The 25,193-nt window shown below is 33.8% G+C and overlaps 1 protein-coding gene across 1 annotated transcript in view; it reads right to left on the bottom strand.

Annotated features, from left to right (window-relative positions):
* LOC145293169 (AP-2 complex subunit alpha-2-like) overlaps window positions 1-25,193 on the bottom strand; it is a 234,228-nt gene that overhangs the window by 35,024 nt on the left and 174,011 nt on the right. The window contains exons 6-11 of the mRNA XM_080139634.1: window positions 23,782-23,911; window positions 23,212-23,313; window positions 16,763-16,871; window positions 15,392-15,614; window positions 9,029-9,125; window positions 8,403-8,540 (exon numbers count right to left, since the gene is read on the bottom strand). Of these exons, the coding sequence (XP_079995760.1) occupies window positions 8,403-8,540; window positions 9,029-9,125; window positions 15,392-15,614; window positions 16,763-16,871; window positions 23,212-23,313; window positions 23,782-23,911 (799 nt within the window). The remainder of the gene's footprint in view (window positions 1-8,402; window positions 8,541-9,028; window positions 9,126-15,391; window positions 15,615-16,762; window positions 16,872-23,211; window positions 23,314-23,781; window positions 23,912-25,193) is intronic.

Here is a 25,193-nt window from a genome sequence, read left to right as displayed (position 1 = left end):
CAAGTATAGTCCATATTTTCACTTTCACTATGCAGCAATAACAACTATCAATGCATTGTAAAGTTTTAATTTTATGTGCCGACATGTGCTTCTTGTTGCATATCTTTTCTTTTAGTCATCCAAATACAAAAATTGCAATTGCTAATCTTCTGCTGATATCAAATGATTTTGAATTTGCTTGGATTCACTTTCATCTGCCATTTCTCACAAGAATTTAAACTTATCAAAGACAGCAGCAACAAATGTGGCATAATCAGCATAAGGAATATTAGTACAGACTTTATAGCTAAGCCCCAGTGTTGATCGCAGATTTTTCAGTTCTTTCATCACAAATTCCAAGCAAGCGTTAAAGACAAGAGATAAGAGACATTCTTCCTATAGTTACTTCAAACCAAATTGTGATATGTCTGCTAATTACTTATTTTGTGTTTTTTTTTGTATGAATTTTCAACAATATTTACGATTTTTCACAGGGATTTTCGACACACTGTATCATTTTCGACACACTGTATCAGAAGCAGTTTTGAAGCAAAGTTGAATAGGAGTGCACTTTTTCTTTAACAATTTAAAATATTCTAAAAAAATCGTAAAGGTTCTGTATGGAATGCATCCATAGACACACACACACATATATATGTATGTATAATAGCAAGAATGATTGTGTGTGTGTGTTTGTTCATGCTTCAGTTGTCAACTGTCAAAACCAATGACATATTTGAAATTAGAAGATACTTTTGCAGGTGTATTAGCTTGGTTTTAAATGATTAAAAGTTTTTCTTCTATTTTAATAATGAAAAAATTCTTTTTTCTTTTAATTGTTGTTGTTTGTAGTGTATAGATAAGTAAAACACTCCACAGGAAACAGGTTCTAACACTTACATAGTCAGTGTAACAAATTCTTTGTTTGAGACCATGAATGAGTTATTTTTTATTGTTTTATTCATCTGCGGCAAAGTCATACTGAAGACTAAAAATATGTTACAGACTATTCTTTTCTATGTATTTAGTGTTATATCAAGGGTAAGTACAGTAATCCTGAGAAAGGAGTGACACCCTCTCTGTATTTTGGTATAGTAGCCAATGAAAAGAGAACCTTCAGGTTACCTTAAACTAAGATCAATCCATTTGTTTATGTAATAAGATGTACTTCGATATATAAGGCCATAGCTGACAAATGGTCATAACATGGCAATCATACTAAATGACTATGTAAACTGTATTACAACCAGGGTTGTGGAGTCAGATGATAAAAGTCCGACTCCCGACTGCTAGAATTCCTAGGATGCTGACTCAGACTCCTTTGATATCTCCGACTCCTTGACCCTTATGTGGAAATCTATTCTGCAGATCCATATACCAGCCTCCCACACTTATTCAGCATTTTATAATTACTTTTCATGTATATCATTTTTTATGTTTAACATCAACTTGTATGATAAATATACTCACATATACACTATACCAGCTTTATTTTATTTATTTATTTTTTTTTTTACTTACGTCTACTCCTAACATGGCATATCACCACTTGGACGTAAAAGGCTACTATTTAGGATTATGTCTAGGAAAGATTAACAAGATCTTGGTTTATGTAACATTTTAACTCCTGCATATCAGTACGACTAAGGAAGCAAATAGCAGGAAGGGAATTCCAAAGTATAGCTGTTTGAGGGAAGAAACTATTAGAATAGAAAGCTTTCTGGCATCTAGGGATCTCAACAGTGAAGGAGTGAGATGTTATTGCTAAGCGGGTTTGTTGGGGATATGTATGATGAGGGGGCACAAGTGCAACGAGTTCATCAGAACACATTCCATTAAAATATTTGTAAAACAGACACAGAAATGCAACATTGCGGCGATGAGACAAGGGCTGGAGTTTGGTTGATAAAGTGGGACCGATTAGATTGACAACTCTTTTTTGGACTATCATGTGACAACAATACTCCATGCATACGAGAATGGTGGCCTTGTAGAGATACAGGATACTCTCAGGTGTGAATAGTCTTCTAGCTCAATAGGGGGAACCCACCTTCATTGCAGCAGTCTTTGCAATGTCCTCTATGTATTTGTTCCAGTTTATATTGCCTGCAAATGTTAGGCCGAGGAGTTTGAAGGTAGAATTCTCAGGTAGGGTGTTATTTGTCATCGATATAGGTGGTTGGAGAGGCGTCTTGTAATTGTTAAAGGAGAGCAGCTTAGTTTTACTAACATTAAATGTTACCATCCATTTGTGGTCCCATTCCATAATCTTTAACGATTCTGCCATTGTCTTAGATTTATGTACATCCGTTCTTCCCTAATGCATGTTATAGAGCGTTGTATCATCAGCAAATACACCCATCTCAGACACAATATTATCATCACAATATTTAGGAATATCAGAAATAATAATGGTCCGAGGATCGTCCTGCATTAAAGTTATGCTGCTTGGATGTACGTCTGTCAATGACAACCTGTATGCATCTATTGTCTAAGATGGATCTAATAATATTTAGTATATGTCCAGTTATAACATACGATTTAATTTTCATTAGCAGTCCTTTGTGTCAGGTTTTGTCAAAGGCCTTGATATATCAAGAGCTACAGCTATGGCTTCACTCACCTTAGTACATGATAAATGCATTCGGAGATGAATGTTAAAATATTTGCAATAGAATGATATTGCCTGAATCCATGTTTGTCAGAGAGAAGATTTGCTTTTGCGAGGTGGTGAACTAGGGCTTGATTAATTAAGGTCTCAAAGATTTCAGCGTAGAAGAGAAGAGACTAATAGGGCGATAATTGAGAGGGTCTGTTCTTTCATCAGAATTCCTGTACACTGGTACCACCGAGGCCATCTTCCAGCTATTAGGGAAGCAAGATTCAGTAAGGCATTTATTGCAGAGCTTGAAAAGTATAGGGGCTAGCTCAGGTGAACATTTCTTAATAGCAGGGATGAGATCACGCCTTTGAGGTGTCTAAGTTTTTTTATGATATTGCGGACATGAGAAGGGGTGATTTTTACATCTAATGTGGCTTCAGTCCGCATAGGGAAATTTGAGAGGGAGTCGTTTGTTGGCTCTAAGGTGGAGTTGGAGGCGAATCGCCGGGCAAGCAGTTCTGCCTTCTCCATTGCCATGCATGCAACCTTCTGGTTGTTGCTCAGTTGGAGAATTACTCATTGTCCTTTATTCACTACACTATTATAGATTTTCTAGAAATCACGAGTTCCTATCTTTTGCGATTCTATGCGTTCTCTGATTATTTCAGTATGCTTTCTATTGGCTGTTGCTATTTCACTCTTACAATGATTTCTAGCATCTACAAATTTTTGCCTATTTCTATTTGACTGCGTAATGCATGCTGTCTTTGTGCAATGGCAGCTGCACAATCTGCAGTGAGCCATGGGGATGAGTGGGGCTTGCTATAATACTTCCGTGTGAGAACATGTGCTTCAATGTCTGTTTTGCACCATTCAGTTGTCTCGTTGGCACACTGTTCAGCAGGAAGAGAGAAGATATCAGTCCATGGGGCATCTCAGATATGTTCTCTAATGGCTTCCCAGTCAGCTCTGTTGTAGAAGCTTGTTGTTTTGAGCAATGGTTTCTCACCTTCAGGTTGGGATTTAAACTATGTGGTCTGCATTTCTTAGTGGACTGTGGCCATTAGTCACACAATCCTCAAGCACTGGTGAGAAATAGGTCTAAAAGTGAAACCTGCTGTGGTTCACGATCTGGTAGGCAGGTTGGGAAAATGACTGTATGTGTGAGGGAATGGGCTATAGAGAAGCTATTAACAGAGCATCCAGCTGCATCTGTGTAACCTGAGAAACGAAGCCAATTTTTATGGTCGACATTAAAGTCACCAAACATATGTATTTGGGCCTTACTATCTAAGGAGAGTGCTGCATCTATACTATCAGAGACATGATTGATTAAGGTACAATCCTGACTTGAGGGAGAACGGTAGAGAAAATATAAGTAACTAACACAGTGATGAAATGTTAGTCAAAAGCACATAAAAGCCTGGTCATCCGATTCAAGATTTTTCTCTCTAGTTAAAGGAATGGGTGCTACAGATATAGACTCCAAGCCTGTGCATATATCGGAGTCCTTACAGCAAAGAGGGAGTTATCTTGTCATGTTAAAGTAGTTAGAGGGGATTGAAGAGTGCAAGTTTGTTTTTCACTTAATGCAGTTTACTAAAAAGTAACACTATATCATCTATATTACCTCTAAGCCCACAGATATTCGTGAAAACGAGTCTCAAGAAAGAGGCGAATTGGTTTTGTTTGGGTAATTGTCTGCTTTTATCATGATATTTGTTTGGGTTGTCATTTCATTACATTTTTGTTTAATGTCAGGTTAGGGGAAGAATGTTCAGCAAAGTGGGCCTGTTTTGACGCCAAGTATACACTCAGTGGCCCATTAGCTGAATTCTGCCTAGAAGTTGTGGTCTCAAGAAAGCCCACCAGATATAGCAGCAGGGTCGCTTTATATGCGCGACATGACACTACAACTATCCTGATATTATACAACTGATGACAGAACAGTCAGTCTAAGCATTACCAAAGAGTTAGGGCTCCTATACTGTCAGTCGGAAACAGCAGCCAAAAAAACTGTCAATCAGTTAACCTCTCAGACAAATCTGGCCCAAATAAGTCAAGTGAGCATAAGTGGTATGCAAGCAAACCCAATTTTCTCAGTTTCTGATAGAAAGAATGAAATTCAAAATAGGGAATAGGGGAAAGGCGTTCAATGTCCTAGTCAGAAAACAAGGTCAAGCACAAAGTGACTCTGGTGAGTCCCTGGTATTGTACATCTGGTCTGGCTAATAGACAAAGAAAATGTGTGAAAGCCGGCGATAGGCAGAGCCTGTCTACTCCTTATCGAGTTAGGTTTGCAAACCAGAAATTTGTTTGAGTCACCAGCTCCAGGAAGGCTGTGGACCATGACTGAGGAGGCCTCCCTCCGCCAGTTTTATTATCAGTTTTCTTTCTTTTAGATAGATGATCTGACATGATCTACGGGTCTATCACACCGAGAGGGATAACCATGCACCTGGTTTTTACACCAAGTATTTTTGTGCCCCTGCATGATTGAAAATATTGAGTATCTTACTTTAAAGTTTTTCTCTATTCTACATAAATGTAGGATTAGAGATAGATTCCCCTTTTACAAGAAATTGTATCTTTCAAGTACTGTGAGAAAATCAATCTGCTCTAGCAACTTATTTGTTTTGAAATAAATGAATAGGATATTAATAATAATTACTTGAATATGTAAGGGAATATAAAGCAAAGAAAACAAAAGAAATGGTAGGACTAGATCTACATAAAGAGGTTGCACACCACACGGATATATAGATGCACTTAACTTGGTGTTCTTCGAGTACCCATGTTGGTCTAGCTAAAAGAACAGTGTCTCCACGTGGAATGAATCGAGGTGCAAAGATTAGCGTTTATTTGAGAGCAGTAAGAGGGAGGGAGGATCTGCCTTAAGAGCCAAATGTGTGCTTTGATTTTAATACTTCCTTCTTTTATTTAATTGAAATGATATAATTTTCGATTTTTATATTAATAATTTAAAACATACAAACTTATTTACCAAAGGCGATGAATGCTAGAAAAGAGATGCATATTTCCACTTTTTTTATTGTGTATATACATATATTGCTAACTATTACTAATGTATTACAAACAAGATGACATGTGAGAAAAATCTGAGAAAATAGAGTTTCAAGTGGGTAGATAGCACAGAATATAGAAATGGAATAAAATAATACAATAAAATTAATTTTTTAGTATTATCTATTTTAAAGGCAGATTAAGGGATGGTTAAAATTTTAAATAGATTTAAAGCTTTTTTTGTTTTTTAAATGCAAATCCCCCTAACAAAATTTGATTATCGTATTTCATTGTATAACATGGGGAGTAGACTCACCAGTTTAAATGAATTCAGATAAGAATGAGAGTTTGGAAATCTGGTTAAAAATACATTATAAATACATTTAAAAATACAAACTAATTTTATAGAATGAGTAAAGATAACAAAGAGATAAAAACTTTACAATTAAATTTTATTATGCTATCAATTCAAAAGGAACTACAATATTTCGGGAAAGGGAAACCTCTTTAGGCCATGGCATTTTGAAGCCAAATGCTTCTCATCAGAAGAGGGGAGTAAAGACACATTATACAGAGAATAACTTTTTTAAAAGATAGTATTGCCTTTATGGAAAGAGGATCAAAGAAAAACAGGAAGCTGTACCGAAATTGAAGTCGATTCTAGGACTGCCAGCAAAATTGATTTTCTCACAGTACTTGAAAGATGCATGCCTAGAGGGCTATAGATGGAGAGTCATAGTTATCAATGCCTGTACCAGACAGAACAGTAATTGAATGAATATTTCATACTGGTATTTAGAAGTTCATGATCCTTATAGCTAACTGATTGAGAGTTTTATATATATGGGTGTGTGTGTGTGTATATATAATTCCAGTGTAATTTTCCAGAGGTAAATCAACCAATGAAATTTTAATGATTATTATTGGAATTTATTGTTGTGAATTTGCAGCTTGTGTTTTGCTTGCTATTTTTTTCCTCAATAAACGTTTTCTCCAATTTGGAATTAACATCTGCTCACATTCTTTTACAAAAAAGAACTGCTAACGCCATTTTAGTATACTTTTCAAATAGTCATACAAATAAATGCGCCGCTTAGCGTCGAATGTTAACAAAACAATTTCCATTCAAATCAAGTTGGGAATGACTCAAGGAAATTAGCCGAGTTGCTCAAGAATTATATGCGTAAACTTGGTAACTGAATTCTGGTAAGCAGTTAAAAAAAATATTTTAAAAAGTTTGTAAAAAGTTTTTGACTTGTAATGGGGGTATGAGATGAATAGATTCGCCAATCATTTTTATAACCAACGGCTGTGCTAAACAACCAATCAAAACGTCGCAAAATTATTATAAAAATCGTCGAATTTTTGAATCAATCAGTTCGCCATTTGCTACGTCACGGACCGCATTTAATTCTTCGCCACCATCTTGGTTACTGATCCGAACTACGTCGCCATCTTTGTTCAACATAATATCTCAGAACTTAAGAGGTTAACTACGCGACGGACTGTATTTGATACTTGGTCACCATCTTGGTTACTGATCTGAACTAAACCGCCATCTTTGTTCAACACAAATGTCTCAAAACTTAAGTTTGTTTTCTTTTAGTTATGTATTAATATATTTACCCAATTATTTTTCTTTCTACACTCCCTCCTCCCTATCGCCCAGCTAAATGCGGCTTTTAAAATTTATTATTAGTATTAATTGTTGTCAATTTGCAGCTTGTGATTCGTTTGCTATTTTTCTTCTCAAAATAAATGCATTTTCCAATTTCGAATTAACGTCTGCTCATATTCTTTTGCAAAACAAAAAATGTTGATGCCATTTCATTTTACTATTACTTATGTCATCCAACTTACCAAATTTTCAAACAATTACTACAATATTTTCTCATTGACTCTTACCCTTGGGTGGCCTCTGGGCCTTCATAAGTGGTAACTCCTTTGTTAAAAAAAAAAAAAAAAAAAGTACTCAATACCGAAGTAGGGCAAAATATATTTTTTATTTGTTTCACATAAGCATTTATATGTCACTACACATTCATGAACATGATTTGGTCAACCAGTTACAAGTAACGACCTCTTCAGGCGATACTGCTCACACATAAGTTTAGTTCGAACTAAACTTTTGTACAAGTAATATTGCCTGAAAAGATCTGACTGAAACATGCTCATGAATGTGCAGCAACATATTAATGCTTATGTAAAACAAATAATATATAGATATATATATAAATTAAGCTCTAAATTTTACCCTGACATTTATATCTATATTCAGATTTGTTTTCCCATGGATTGACGATACATTTTCAACAGATGCATCTTGGATTTTTCCTGTTCTGGAATTTACCATCTTTCCAATTGAACTTTTACCATATCCTATTCCTCCCTTTTTCCTGTTCCTTGCTGTACCATTCAAATTGAACCCTATAAACTGTTAAATGACTTCTTATGCAAATACGATAACTTCATTTTATTTCTTCTAATGCATTAGCCTGCAAAATTTATTATATATTTCGCGAACCTCTCCCCTCTAATAAGAAGTGCATTCTTCGAAACTCCATGGAATAAAATTTTTCTTATTTTATTTGTACTCCTTGTCGAAGAATTAAAATTTTGTATACCTTCCATAGATGTTTAAAAGGTTTTTTTAAAAATGTGAAAAAAATTTTTTCAACTTCAAGATTTTTATTTTTTTTATATAAATAAAAGTAATGATAACCACTAATTTCAAAGATTTAGCTAAAAATAGATTTACTTATAAAAACTGTGAAATTAAGTTTGGTTTTGTTCTTACCATCTCCTCCCGAATAGAATAATCAGCAGATTCCAGATATTCCAACATCTCTGCGACAATTTCCTCAGCATTGGTTCGATCACACATGGCATAAAGTAAATCAACTGCTCTCTGGCGAACACTGACATCACGTTCAGTCTGCAAAAAAAGAGAAAGGGATGAAATAAGGATAGGAAATTTATAGAAATTATGAGTTAAAAACAAATTGTTTTATTTTTATAATGAATACACAAATGAAAATTAACAATGGAGTCAGGGGCTATGATTTTAAACTTTTAATGATTGAAATAAAAAATAAACAAAGTTAATGATCTGCATTAGTGAATCAAATTTAGTTTTAGCTTTACAGAATTTCATGGTTTAGTTAGAAATAACTAATGATTTAATGATGAATGTATTAGTGAGAGAGTGATGCAACAAAGAGAGAGGATGGGGTGAGAGAAAGGAGGATGACGTGACAGTAAAAGAGAGAATGACATTGTATGTAAAGGTTATTGAATTTATAAAGACAGTTGCAAGTATGCCAATTACTACATAATTAACTGATGCTATTTTATTAATAAAAATGGTTATATTTGATTCATAGATAAAAATAAGGTAATGAAATTAATGAAAATGTTATTTACCTTCAGAGAAGTAATAACCGTTTCCTGATGTTTTTTGACAGCCTCATGTGAAAACTCTGAAGTTGCTAACAAACACATACTTTCCAATGCTAGATATCTGTAAAGATGACGGACAAATAGTGTTACATTTTTCACTAGTGAAAAAAAATGATTGAAATTTAACAGATTTCAATATTCTGGACGATTTTCTTCATCCTGATTACCATTTTCATTATTATATTTTTTGGTCTTCTTCAAATATCCCCCCTCCTTTTTTTTTGTAAAAAGGCAAATAAGGAATAAAAGCTTTAAACATGAGTAAAAATAGGTCATCTCTGAAATTTAATACTTAAAATTTGATATTGTTTAAAATTTTATATTAGTCAAATGAAATATCTTTGTTTTATATCTGTCATTAATACAAAAAAAACGCAATTTTATCATTTTGAACTATTTTAAAAAATTGTTTTAACAACTATTATACAAGTGTACACCCATCATGAAAAATAGAAAAAAAAAAAAATTTTAGCTTGGAATGTTTAAAAGTATCAATTGTCATCACAACAAAAAAGGGGGAAAAAAAAGAAAAAGATGTTTCATTATGGAAGTAGGATGATTACAAAATACCAGTTTTGGTGAAAGATACTTATGAGGGAAATGCTGATTTATGGATATGTGTGAATATATCTTAAAGATATTTTTAACATTTGAGTTTTTCCTTTTCTTGTTAACAAAATTTGAAAGCAACGATAAAACTTTCTTGATTGTAATTTTTTTAAATGCTCATTATAATAAATGATGTCATTGATCCCGTATTGTTAGCAGTGAGATCTTTTTCTGTGGATGGCGTTTCTTGTGAATGCTTTATGTAAATTTTTTTTTGTTAATATTTATGTAATCTATGTAAATTTTTTTTGTTAATATTTATGTAATCGATGTAAAAATATTTAGCTAATATTTATGTAATATATGTAAATTTTTTGGGGCTAATATTTACGCAAGTTTTTTAAATTTTTTCATTGGCTAATATTTATTCAAGAAGCTTTTAGCAGTCATTTATATGCACAAATATATATAGGGATTCGACAAAATAATAGGAACACCTTGTGTTTTTTTTTAATGACAGTTCTCTGATGAAATGCAACTCTACTCTATGAAGCCTCCTTCCCTCTGCTAATCTGTGGGAGACCCCTGGGTAAGGTCAAGAACCTACTGCAGCCCCCTCAATTAGGCGGTTATCACCTTCGAGAAAGTTCCTCTCGATACAGTCACCATCTCAGCCTCTTTCATTACAATGGCACCTAACATCCTGGCACCAACAATCTGCCCTTTTTTGAAAATCTGATAGATGTGTCATTTTAATTTTTATTACTGAAATAACAAGTAAATTTAACCAATTAATTAAGGACGAAAATTACCATAAATAGAAAAAAAAATGAAAGCAACATTTTGGTCATTTTTTTTTTTTAAGTGTCTTAAATTTGATGAAACATTCACAAATTGTTTCCATTATTTTGTCCAACCCCCATATATATATATATATATATATATATATATATATATATATATATATATAGCTTAATTAATCCTGATGATCAGCTTGACCGTTGGGTGGAGCACTACAGCTCTCTGTATGCTCAACCTGTAGCAGCTAGTGAGGCTGCTATAATAGCTGCTGTTCCCCAACTACCAGTCCTCCATGAGCTAGATTACGACATCACCATCGATGAAGTACACAAGACCATCAAGCTACTGAGGAACAACAAAGCCCCCGGCGTGGATGGGCTACCTTCAGAAATCTTCAGATGCGGTGGTGACTCACTAACTGAGGAACTCCATCATCTCTTCTCAATCTGCTGGAATGAAGGTACTATTCCCGATGAACTTCGTAACGCCAACATAGTTACCCTGTATAAGAACAAAGGGTTTCGCTGCGACTGCAACAACTACCGTGGCATATCTCTACTTTCCCAGCCTGGAAAGATCTATGCCCGCTTAGTCCTGCCACGTCTCCAGATTATTGCCAACAGAATTCTTCCTGAGAGTCAATGTGGCTTTCGACCTGGCCGCTCTACCACTGACATGATCTTTTCTGTTCGTCAGATCCAGGAGAAATGCATTGAGCAAGGCCGTCCTCTCTATGCTGTTTTCGTTGACTTGACGAAGGCCTTTGATTATGTTAGCAGATCAGGGCTATTTCTAGTCCTCCGTCTACTGGGCTGCCCTCCCAAACTCCTGAAAACCATACAAGAATTTCACGATCAGATGAAGGCTACAGTACAGTTTGAGGGCTCTCGTTCTAAAGAGTTCCCCATCTCTTGTGGTGTCAAGCAAGGCTGCGTGTTAGCTCCTACTCTGTTCGGAATATATTTCTCAGCTGTTCTGCGCCGAGCCTTCCCAAACCCAACTGGAGTGCTCTTTCACACTCGCAGTACTGGAGGCCTATTCAACCTGGCCAGGCTACGCTCAAAAACTATGGTTAACCGCGTACAGATCCGTGAACTCCTGTACGCTGATGATGCTGCCTTCATCGCCAACTCGGAGGTTGAGCTTCAGGCAATGTGCTCCTCCTTTGCTTCTGCCTGCGAGGAGTTTGGTCTCAAAATCAGCCTAGGCAAGACGGTGGTCTTTGCCCAGCCTGCTGGGCTTTCACCCATAATAACCGTAAACAATCATGTACTGTCAAACGTCACCAAGTTCACTTACTTGGGTTCTACAGTTGATAACACCAACAGTCTTGATTGTGAACTGGACTCCCGCATTGGAAAGGCATCAACAACTTTCGGCAGGCTTAGTGAGAGAGTCTGGAAGAACAAGTCCCTCTCGCTACACCTAAAGATCAAGGTTTACGAGGCCTGCATCCTCAGCACTCTCCTGTATGGCAGTGAGACTTGGTGCACCTACCGCCGACACGAACACCGTCTGAACGCCTTCCACTTCCGATGCCTGCGCACAATTCTTGGATTCACATGGAAGGATCATGTACCAAACACAGCTATCCTCTCCACGACCAAGAGTACTGACATGTACACAGTGCTGCGCATCCGTCGCTTACGTTGGGCTGGCCACACCTGCCGCATGGACGACAGCCGGCTACCAAAAGCACTTCTCTTTGGAGAGATAGCTGATGCCCCTCGCTGTGCTGGCAGGCCACGCCTCCGCTACAAGGATGTCCTGAAACGTGACCTCCAGGTCTTCGGCATCCCTCACAACACTTGGGAAACCTCTGCCGGCAACCGAGCAAAGTGGCAAGCTGCTATAAGATCTGGTGCCAAAAGATCCTGCCAGCAATACACAGACTTCCTGAACTGTAGAAGACTGAAGCGCCTTGCCAATCGTCGTCCTCGACGTTAAGGGCCTATGATAAGCTTAATTTAAAAGGAAAAATGAAAGTTCAGTTCCTTAAAGGAGACTTATCCGGATAATGCCAAGCTCAGCAATAATTATTGGAGCTTATACAATAGGACAACATAAACGAGAAAGTATATATTTAATTTTCTAGGCCTGGCTTCTACATATAAACTTAAATTTGATCGCCTTTATAATCGGACTTCAAGAAATTTAAAGGTTTATGGTGGACTCTTGAAACTACCGTTCCCAGTGAAACAATCCTTTAATTTAATTTAAACTGAAGGTTCACCAAACTCTTACATTTTCCCAGCTTATTCTAAATCTCTCTCTCTCTCTCTATATATATATACACACACACATATATATTTTTTTATGGATATATGTATGTATATACGTATATGTGTGTGTATATGTATATATATATTCTTTATTTTTCTTTATTTTGTACGGGACCGCTTACACCTCACTCCTCAACCACATCTCCTGCTACTCTACCCCCCCCCCACTTGTCTGTATCCATTTCTTTTACGCACCCCTAATAATTAGCATTAACAGTATTTTCATTATTATTATTGGTAGTAATGGTGGTGATGTTGGAGGTAGAAGTAGAAGTATTGTTACTACTACTTTTATTATTATCATTATTATTACTGCATTGTTTTTTAATACTGTTTTTATCAGTATAATCATCAGTATAATTGCTGCTATTATTATCATTATCCCCATTATTATCCCCATCATTGCTATCATAACCGCTACCATTATCACTAATAAAATTAATTTTGAATTTACTTCTATCACAACTATTGGTAATATTATCTTTAATGTTTATTTTAATGTTTACCTTTAATTTTGTCTTTATTTTTATCTTTATTTTATCTCCAATTTTACTTCTATTTTATTTTCAGCTTTATTATTACTATTATTATAATTTTCATCACTATTATCTTTCGTACCATTATAATTACCCTACTATTATTTGGTATATTTTTACTACTTCCATAAGTAGTAATGGTTTTCTTTCTCCTCCACTTTAACATCAATAGGTATGCTTAACCTTTTGCATCAAGTTAAACCCACTCCATAGAAAATAGACACCCCACAAACCGTTAAAATAAATTACCACGCAGCAACAATACACCCCCTATTTAACCATAATACATATACCCCTGAATCTCAATACAATGTTAAAGACCATATATTATCTTATATATCATACTATATATAACAAGCTTCTCCTTATTTATTTAGAATTCAATAAAGCTTCCCCCAACATTCTATGATTCCTCTTAATCTCTTTTGTCCCCAATGAACCTTACGCTAGACGCCGCATCTTCCCCATGCTACCTAGCACCTTCTCTACTCTTCTGATGAGAAGCATTAGGCTTCGAAATGCCCTGGCATAAAGAGTCTCTTCTATCCCCCAAATTTTGCTTGTATTCCATTATTAAATAAATGACCCATTCTATATCTACCAATATATAGTTTTGTGTCCTCATTTCATACTCTTGTTGTCCTATTATATATACGTATATATATGTATATATATATATACATACATATATATATATATATACATATATATATATATATATATATATATATATATACACACACACACACACTCCTATAAATTCATTTTTCTTTTGTGTGCATTCATATTAAAAACCCTCTTTTCTATTTATTTAATGTATTTATTTGCTTCCCCACCGAAGCAAATTAGGTACAAGGCCGTTTTTAATGTGGGGTAAAAACCAGCTCCCCTAAAAGTAGGCAGGGGGCACTCTGGTTACCAAAAATAATAATTGTCCCAGTATAGAGGGTTTCCCCTCCATTGACTGGTACAAATTATCTTAAGTGCCGCATCTGCATGCAGAACAGATACTACACTTTGATCCCAGCCCGAAGGCCAAGAACAACAGAAAAAAGGCAAGCCTCTTTTCTAATTATTTAAAAAGAAAATACAATTTTCTTATATATGGGTTGTGGAATTGCATTCACTAGCAAAAGATCTAGCTAATTTTCATATTCTTTTAAACATTCATTTTAATTAATTCCCTATTAGTTGCTTCGGTTTTCTAATGGGATAATCATCTTTAGTTAACTATTATGTGTAATTATATTAATGCAGATGTTCTACATGATTTATACTTGCATAATATTTGCGTAAAAAGTTTATAGTAAACACAAAATTGTTTCCATACATATTTATGTATATGTATATATTTTTGTTTAATCTATCTATCTATATATCTATAAAAGTGAATGTATCTGTGTAGATTTTCCTTCACAATAACTTAAGTTTTAGTCTACAGACTCGAAATTTGATATACAGGGTACTGAGATTCGAGAAAATCTATATAATCAGTTTTCGGCCAGAAATTTGGCTGTTAAGGGGTCAATGTTCAACAATTTGACCTTTGAGAACTCTACAAAACTCCTCCGACAATTTTGAGTCTAAACACTTGAAATTTTAGATATAGGTTCCTTGGACACGGATCTAACTTAATAACTTGATTTGAACCTAAAACAATAAATGTTAAGGGGTCATAATACGGGTCAAAGTTAAAAAAAATTTACCGCTTTTTTCTTTGCTCAACATACATCTCCAAACACCCGGGCAATGCCGGGCTGAAATGCTAGTATATATCGAGCAGTTAAGAGTTTGATCCTTGTTAAAATTTAAGCCATGCTGACAACAGGTGATACTCCAAAACAAGTGTACATGGATAACTTATGTACGTAAAAAATATTCAATAAATATTTAAATAAAAAATATTTAGATATTTAATAGACAAAAAAAAAAAAAAATACTCCCCAAAAAAGGGAGTGATGCAAATAAACATCACTTAGGTAAATGAATCAAATACAACAAAATCGCTAATAAAAAACAATAACAGATCTTATATAAAATCCAAAGCAAATTTTAAAAAACTTTTCATAGTAATACAAAAGACATGTTCAAAGTTAAATTAACACAAATCCAAAAAGTTACACACTTCTCTTCATTTACATGTTGATCACTCATCTCACCTGAGGTTAGTTTCTCTGTGCTGCAGGAATTGTCCAAGTTGGTTGCAAGCTCTGACTAGAAGATTTGGATCACTGTCCATATGTATAATGAGGTTGATAGCTTCAAACAATACTGCATTTTTTGCATTGGAATGCTGGGCTTTTTTAGACTTGGGCGCTTCCTGAGCTTTGTTCAGTATGGTCTCCAGGCATTCTGTGAGACGAGTACGCACTGCTGGATCCTCTGTTGGGAAGATCAAAAGAGAAAATGTGTTATATACAGAAATGAACAAACAAAACAAAAACAAAATTAACAGATTTTTATTGACATTACATGTAACTGAGTTTTTCAAAATCCTTTAAAAAACAAACCTAATATTATTTGGATGTTCCAGACAACTCTTCTCACAATATTTTGGTCTATGTAACCCGTAACCTTTTGCAGGTGAGTCCTGTCATACTCAGGAATCTGTACAAAATTGCCAGAAAACGGTCACGGTTGATTTAAACAAGAATGAACACTTTTTACAAGTGTCCATTCAATAATATAAACATTTGATGAAAGTGCTATTTCAACTGTAAGCTTAACAAACCAAAAGAAAATTGCATTTTTTAAAAGTTAATTTTGAGTCAGTTCAACCACAATTTTAGGTATGTATGCATTCAGGTCTAGTTTCACATTTGACATCTTGATTTATCGTAAGAAAAATGTAACACAATAAACCGAAAGATAAAAAGTTTCTCAAAATGAGAAAACACATAAAAATAGCCATTACTATATATACTGTAGTTGTTTATTGGGATTGTCAGCTGTCATTTAATGCAGAAATGTTTTGTACACAATTAGTACACACTTTAATTTGCTTTATAGGTGAAACCCTGTAAATGATTCTTTTGAACCCATGGATGGGGTCACTACAGGAACTAATTCTGAGAATTTATCTTGAAGTAGTAAAAACTAAGGGATGACTTCCTAAAGCTCCAAAATTATGACTTCAGCACTGGCTACAATTTTGTGTAATACCTAAAATAGTTTGGAGTGGGGTTAAATAAGTGATAAGGTTGGGGAATAGAATAGACAAAACAAAAAGGTAAAAAGACATGGAAAAAAGGATTTCAGGATAGTGGGGTGAAATAGATGAAAATACCTAGCTAAAGGGTATCCAAAATAGTTTAGTGTTATGTGCTAGACCAATTTGATTTAATACACAGATGGGATTCAGGTGTAATGGTAAGTAAGGGGTAACTCCCCACTATCAGAAATTTCCCAAATTAGGGTCTCACAATCATGTGCACTTGGAGATCATGCAGGGGTATTAAATTCAAAGGAAAAATCAAAGCCATTTGACATTTTAAAAAACAAAATTAAAGAAGGCAGGTAATGTTTCTTACCTGGGGGAGGGTAATTCTGTAGCAGTCTTAGCAACTTCACTGATAACCAAGGTGCAGGAACAAAATAATATGTATAGTCCTGTAGATCAGTGTACGATGAAGTAACGATCTGGAAAACAAAAATTATAAAAAGGAAAATTTAGTGAAATTTCAATTGTTAAATCTAGTAAAGTAAAATGTTTTATAAAAGTATTTGAATGTATAAAATAGGTTAATAAAAAATATACAGTTGTTTTTGATATTCACGAAAAACACTAAAAGCAGATTAAAAAAGATACATAATAAAAAAAAAAAATTTCTCCCTGAAGATTAATAGTCATTTTGTGATTTTACTTAGGGGTCACCACTTATCAAAGCCTGGAAACCACTTCAGAATATGGGTTAATAAGTGTTAGGTAGATGGTGAGACAGTATGATCAGTAACGGTGGAAGTTTGGTAGAAATTTTTTAAGAGGGCAATTCAACAAGAACTTGTTTACATTAGACTTGAAAACAATCATGTTATAGTCAGCTGAGAAGCGGCCCACTTTATTGTATTCACCAGATGGACAGTTCTAATAAACAAACTCTGCTCATGGAATTTTCGTTTAGTTTTACAGATAGTGACTGCGGAAAATTGTTGATGGTTGTTGTAGCTAAACGAGTATTTGTTGTGAATGTTTTACGAAATGAATCAAAGATTGAAGCTAAGTTGAACACCGACCATAAAAGTAACAACAGAGCAGAGATAAACTTGTAACATATTTATCTTGTGAGAAAGAGGAAGTAAGAAGGTGAAAAGGTTATCGCTCACTAAATTTTGAAGACTTGTGTACATTGACAAAGCAGGAAAGGATACTCTTAGGAACTCCTCTCCAGAAGTGGCAACAGTACTCCATCTTAGGATGTATTTGACTGTTGTACAGGTAGAGGATTGTGCGTCGGGAGTGAAATACTTTCTGGAATAGTAGAATGAGCCCACTGCATGGAGGAGCGATAAAATCGTCGCCCTAGAAAAGACAACATGATTCCATTCCTATTTGATGAAAACCGGTTTTCTTTGTTTGTTGCAAACCATCTACTAGTTGAGCAGTTGTGTACAAATCCCAAGAGTGATAGGAGCCTTACATCATGTGTGAAAGTGACACAATGTTTAACGAGCGAGATCAGAGATGCGCCACTGTACAACTCATGCTCTCTACTGATCCAAGTTATGACAACAGGACCATTGCCAGCACCCTCAAAATGCATCGTTGGATTGCCAAAAATAGCAGGGACGTGCCCAGGATGAAGAAGACAAAGTTTCTGGCCACAGTTATGATCTTTGGTGTGGTTTGAAGTGAGGGCCACATCATCTCACCTCACATCTTCGAAGTCAACACCAAAGTGTACTTGGATGTGCTGAAGAGTGTGGTGATCCTCTGGTAAAATCAGATGTCTGCTGGCAGACCCTGGGTGTGACAGCAGGACTTTCCCACAAGTCCAAAGAGACTCAAGCTGGGCTTCAGAGAGGAGTGCTATGACTTTGTACTCTTCTCTCACTGCCCCCACTCCTCCCTTGACCTGAACCTGCTTAATTACTTTGTTTGGTTATACGCCGAGAACATCAACATGATTTCCAACAACACCAAAGCCAGCCTGATCACTTCCATCCACAGAGTATTCGCCAAGCTTCCACTAGCGGTTGTAGAAAAGGCATGCTCTCAATTCTGGACCCATATGGAGGCGGTGATTGAAGCTGAAGGCTTGAATCACCGCCTTGAATAGATGTTATTATTCTACTACATAATCAAGTTACCTGAATTGATTTTTTCAATAAAAAGTTTAAAATAAAGCTGCAGCATTGTTTTCTTTATAGTGACAATTATCGTTTTACCTTGTATTTTCCCAGTGATTTTGGCAACAGATCTGATGTAGGTCTTCAATCAAACAGTCTGAGATATAGTGCAAGCCAAGGAAGAATCCAGCTCAATACAACCAGGCTTAACGCCATTATAACAACATACAACAGATTTATAAGCAATGTTTTTCTTTAAACAAAAGATAACATTAGATGTAATCAAGTTTTTTTGTCTTTTGTTTAGGAAATTTATTTTATCCATAAGCAACATTACATGACTAAGAAATGTTGCTTATGGAGAAGGTACCATCTTGCCAAGAATTACTAAGAGATACATTTTGATCCTAACCAAAAGGCCAGATAAAAATTGAGGAGGATAGCGATCTAATGAAATGTCTTTGAGAAAATGTGATTTCTATATTTCTATTAGGTATTTTGTGAAATTGTAAGTAATTTATACACGTTTTTATAAATTATTTTTTCATTAAATTTAAATTATTAATGATTAAAAGAACAGATTCACAACTAAACAGCTAAAATAAATAAATCTTAACATCTCTATAAAGTTGAGCAATTTACTGCACTAATAGTGAGATCCATCCATAGTGTTGAGCCCCGGGGGGGGGGGCATAAACCATCCACAACTTTTGTAGATGCTTTTGTAGCGAGGAGTTCTTTTTTCGGGGTGAGGGTGCTGGCCCTACACCCAACCTTCCCAGGAGGTACATACAGCACCTAACCTTCCCAAACGATCACCCATTTGGTACTGGCCAGAACCTGTGTGTAAACATAATTGTGCCGTACTAATAGAGAGATGAAAGCACCAAATTCACATTCAAAATTAAAAAAACAAAAAAAAACAATAGCTTTCAGATTGATTTACTTCTGGGATATGTGATCTGGTTCTGTATTGATAATTACTCCTCTCCCTAAAACACACACACACAGGGGCCAAGTAAACAAATAGCCCCAATAAACAATTAAGCTCAATAAGCATTTCATTTCTAGCGATGGAATGGTTCCAAAATTTTTTCCTCGATTCATATGCAATTACTGATTCTGTTCTAAATTCCTGATTTTCAATACAAATAGCGATTCTGATTCTTTTAAAATCTTTAAATATTTAGAGATTTTATGTTTTTTTAAAAATGTTCAAATGACTGTAAGCCCATGTAATGTCTGCATATATTTTACAAAATATAAAAATTACACTTAAGAGGATGGCATATATTATTAGAGCAGATCTTTCTAAATATTTATCTCAAATGTTTTTTTTGTGATCGATTGAAAATTGTGAGACAAAATTTGTTTTTCTTTTAAAATAAAGCCAATTTGTATTTGTTTGTCATTAATGCATTTTTAAATTTTTAACTATTAAAGAGTCAACAATTTGTATGTAAAATAACAAAACAATGTAGGAACAGAATAGTTGACACAGCATGTTTCATGGCAAGAATGAGTTTCTATATAATAATGTTACTATTTAGTAAAACCATCTTTAAAATGGGGGTGGGTAGAGGGAGATCTGTTAACTATTCTCTGCTTTCCTTCTATGTATGAAAAAGTATTCATATTTTTTCTTCCAATTATCAAAAATTTAATTGGCTATTAGATTGATTTGCTTTACTGTAAGAAAAAAAGATACAAATAATAACTTCTAAATGTTTTCATTTTTTATCCAAGATTTTGATAAACTCATTGTGAGAGTTTCATCTATATTTTTCACTTGTGTCCAAAGCGGAAAAATACAAAAAAACATTATTACAGAAGCCAATGACTAGACAATAATAATGTCAAGCCGACACCAAAGTAATCAAAATAAACTTGTTCAGAGCATTTTTAAATCTTTTAATAATCAACTGAGAACTTCTTGAGAGGTGGCATATAGACATTTAGTAAATAGGTACGAAAATGTTTATTAAGAGAATAAGCAAGTGAACTCTAGAATATTTACTTTGTTTACCATAACTGACCAAAAAAAAAAAAAAATTAGATTCAAATTAGAGTCAATGCTAAATCTAGGAAATGGGATTTGTAACTTGTAGTCTTATGTTGTAATTAAACAACTTATAAATAAATACATCCATATTTCATTTTTTATTGTCAAAACAAAAAGGATTGTTGTAGGAATTGAAAATTAGGTTAAATTTCTTCTGATTCTGATACTCCAAAAAGTTCTGATTCTTGATTAATCATCTCAACACCATTCAGTTCATTTATACAGAAATCAGACCAGAGACATTTACTATCTTGTTTAAGAACTCATTTTCATATACGTTTTCAGCTTGCTAAATAGTCACTCATTAATATTTTAATAATTCTCGTCTCCCATTGCTGAAAACAACATTCTTCACGCATTTGACTAATCTGGTCTTTTCACCTTTCCAGACAGCATGTTTTTGAATAATTAAAAGTACAACCATATGGAAAATAATTATTATTTACAACATATGTCTTCATTTTAATGTGTTTTTTCCTCATCAGATGAGGGTTATATTACAACCTGACAGTACAAAGTAATTTTCTCCATGAAATTACTTTGTTTTTGATGTGCCTTTGTTTGGTTAGCTTTGACAGAGATGTATGTACATCTATATATTCAACTAAAGATTCAGTAACATGTTCATACAATCATAGGAAGAGCTGACTCAAATTGGGACATCTTTAGTCTGAATGGCAGGGAGCTAGAACTGCCATCAAGAAGCATGCCACAAATACATTGAATTATGACAGTCCCCTGCATCCCCAGTATAAACAAATTCATAGGACGCAAGTATTCATTCATATATAACATTACATCCAGCATTCAATATACAACAGTTAGATAACTCCATTAAAAAATACTTTGCTACGAACAAATTTAGGAAAATCAAAAGCAACAAACTCATTATTTTACTCACAAGTAACAAAGCAAACGTTTGGACATGTGTAAATACAAGTGGACCTATAAAATTGTTAGTATTTATTGATAATATAGACAATACCAGATTACAAACATGTACCATTATTTTTTTTTTATTTTTTTTAAATCAAAGTTCAATGTAAGAAATATTGCTATTCAACCAATCAAAATCTGAAGATCAATAACTACTTGACCTACTAAAGAAACAAATATATTGATTTAGAAAAACAATATGTGAAGTTCTGTTGAGTTTGAATATTTTATACTCTGATTATTTTATGACTTCAAGTAAACTGATTTCTTAATGGAAAAATTCAAACTGAAAAAGTTATTTATAGAAGATTTGAAAATTTCTTGAAACAGTGTTTTTGGGTGCTTTAATACTTGCTTTTTGAAATGGATGTTTATCTACTAATCTACATGAATAAAAGTAAAAAGATGAAACGAACAATGGAATGAAACAAATTTTTTTTATAATTAAAAAATAACTGGCTATTTAAAAATAAAAGGGTTATGACAACAACATATTCTTTTCATTGTTTTGACTCTGAGTATATATCTGACACAGATACAGTTAATCAACTGAGAACCACATCACTCTATATAAAAACATATAAGATATTAACTGATATATACTTGAGAGTCAAAATAATGAAAAGAATATTCTCTCGCCATAGTCCATGTGTTATCTATTTACTAATCTAAATGAATGCAAACTTTTTTCATTTATCAGACCTACATTACCATCAAAACAACTTGCTATTTAAATCAATAATACAACATAAATGTTTTGAAATACTGATTTTATATAAAGTGTGTTTTTTTTTTAGAGGCAGTAAATTTTAAATTAAAATAAATCACAGAAAAATACTTTTATTATATAAATATGTGGTTTAATTTGTGGCATTTATAATTTAAATATAATTTTGGGTATATGATTCATACGTATGTAGCATAATCTAGAGACCCAATTTTCAAACTCTATGCATTAAATTAGGCTGAATTTCCGCTATAACATATCAAATGTTGTCTTCTAAGTAGTTTACTGTTTCTAGCTTAACATTCTCAAAATAAATAATCTAATGGGGTTAAATTGCACGAATAAGGTGGCCAGTTGACAGGTCCATTTCATAAAATTATTTATTCATCAAATATTTCTCTTAATAAATTGATTGTATCATTTGCAATTTACAAATGCTGCTCAGATGTCAATCTCTTCATGATGAATTGCCAAACCAAGCTGAACTCAATATCTGATAGTTACCAAATTTGCAATTAAATAAAAGTGTTGTCAATTTAAAGTTCACCGCCTCTAAAAAAACATCCTCTCTCTCTCTCCCTCTCTCTATATATAGATAAAAGAAATCAATACCCATAGCTTAATTTGCATAATTATTTTTAAGAAAAGTTTATAATAAATGAATGTTTGGTGTTATTCATTTGTAATTTTATTCTGCTATTTTCCCATATATGCACAAGAGTTTTATCAATATTAATAATTAAAATTCTTAAAAAAAAAGGGGGGGGGTACTAAAATCTATCCAAAATATGTCCATTAAAGTTCAAGGGAGGTAATTTAAATGAAAACTATTAGGTTAAAATTACAATAAATTTATATTAAAGCTTATACATGTAAAAAGAATACTTACAAGTAGATTTATAGCTGCAAGATTGAAGTGTTACATTTTTTTGTAATACACATATGTAAATTTTTAGGATAATACATACTCTGCTTAGTCTGGAAACAGCAAGTGAGACACAGCCTTTATATTCCTCAGGGTTCTTTTTCACTAGAGCTTCAATAAGACTAGCTGCAGAAGTCACAACACCCTATAAAAAAGAGGTATAAAACAAATCATAAAAAAAATTTATATCATATTTGTTAAGAGTGACTTTAAAGGACATGCAGTGGTGAGGGCCCATTTGGGGGCTGTGGGGAATGTGGAGTTACATCCTGGTTACTATTGCTCCCAGGACCACTCTGGTCCAGAGTGGTAAAACCTGATAGGATATCTGGTGCTATCAGATCAGGCTGTCTGAAGATACTGTCTTCCTGATCAAAAAGGCACCAAACATTAATGGTGAGAGGGGATTGCCTATGAATTTACCTTTCTTTGCTTGACTTTCTCCTTTGGAAGAAGCTGGTTCAACCTGCCTAGGATGAATGCCATACAGCAACAAATGAGTAAAACCATGTTATACAAAATGTTAACGAATTGTGGGATCTATTTTTATTTATTATTATTAACCTAAAGCATTTTATCAAATTTGATTAAAATAATCATTTCACCAACTTACCATATGTTGATCATTTAAAAGGTGTATGACACGAGAGGTCCATTCTCCCATCTGAATTAAATCTGGAGATGTTCGCAGAAGTCGCAGTAGAGTAAGAGCGGCGCTTTGTTTGACAGAGTCAATGGTATCTCTGAAATAATACAAAATAATATTCATAATATAAAAGGGTCCTGGATATGACCTAAAACTATATCCGATGGCGAGGCCCCAGCTTGTGGGCTCTGGGGAGTGTAGAGCCACCCTTTAATTGCCATTACTCCCAGGTCCACTCTGACCCGGAGTGGTAGTACCTGTTAGGGTCCCAACTATGGGTTAAATAGAAACTGACTTGCAAAAAACAAATATATTCTATTAAAAAAATTTTCTTCAAAATCACCGGATTCGCCATTAATTAACCTGAAAAGGGTTGATATGCCGTAAAACCAAACAACCAACCAATCATGATATAAAAGATAAATCTTTTTTTAAAGATTCTAAAGTTTTCAAATTATGTATTGGGTTTCCTTAGATATTTGAATTTGATAGTTACATGCTAAACTATCCATACTTAGCTGACATTACTCAAAAAGAAACAAAAAAAACAACTTGTTTATGAGGAAACCAAAATTAATTTTAGTAACTTACATTTCCTTATGAATTATTTTATGCAATAGAAAATTCTAAGTTTGTTTTAGATAAATTGATAAAGATAGATAAATTGTAAAGAACAGATAATATGCAGTCAATGCAAAAGCGACACACACATACATGAAGTTGCAAATTTAATATGTGTGTTTATGAATAACTCCAGTATGTAATATAATTTTGCTTCAATGAATACGAGAAAATGTCAACATTAGCAGTTTTCTTGGCTGGAATAAGTATTTTCAGAAAGAAAAAAAATAGACGATAAAAAATAAAATAAAATAAATGTCCTGAGGCAAAATAAAAGAAATATATTAATGCCAATGATATAGTAGAAAGAATAACTAAAAAAAAGGCTAGTCTGAATCAAGTATCAATATGTCAGACGGATTACTATTTGGATACGACTGAAAATAATTGAATCTGATAATCTTATATATTAGATTAAAATATGTCAGATAAATATCTGAACACGTTTTCATAAAATCTTAATTATAAAATAATCAGATGGGAATTTGTTATTGGATTATGTGCAAATGTCTAAACAATTTTAAAACAGTGTTTTTAACACTATATATATATATATATATATATATCCGCCTTAATATTGCTATGACAGAAATGTTGACATCGATTGCAATGGAGTAACTTAACAGATACATACCGCACCAAAAACTAGTATGAAATACAAAAGGATAACCAAAAGATATATTTTTCAGAGGAAATACTTTTCTTGGTTAAAAGGAACACACACACTGCAGACAAGTGAAACGATTTGTGAAATATAT

Source organism: Euprymna scolopes, chromosome 14 (genome assembly GCF_053919585.1).
Source record: "Euprymna scolopes isolate OS-2025 chromosome 14, ASM5391958v1, whole genome shotgun sequence".
Classification (NCBI taxonomy): domain Eukaryota; kingdom Metazoa; phylum Mollusca; class Cephalopoda; order Sepiida; family Sepiolidae; genus Euprymna; species Euprymna scolopes.
This window is presented reverse-complemented; position numbering and strand designations above follow the sequence as displayed.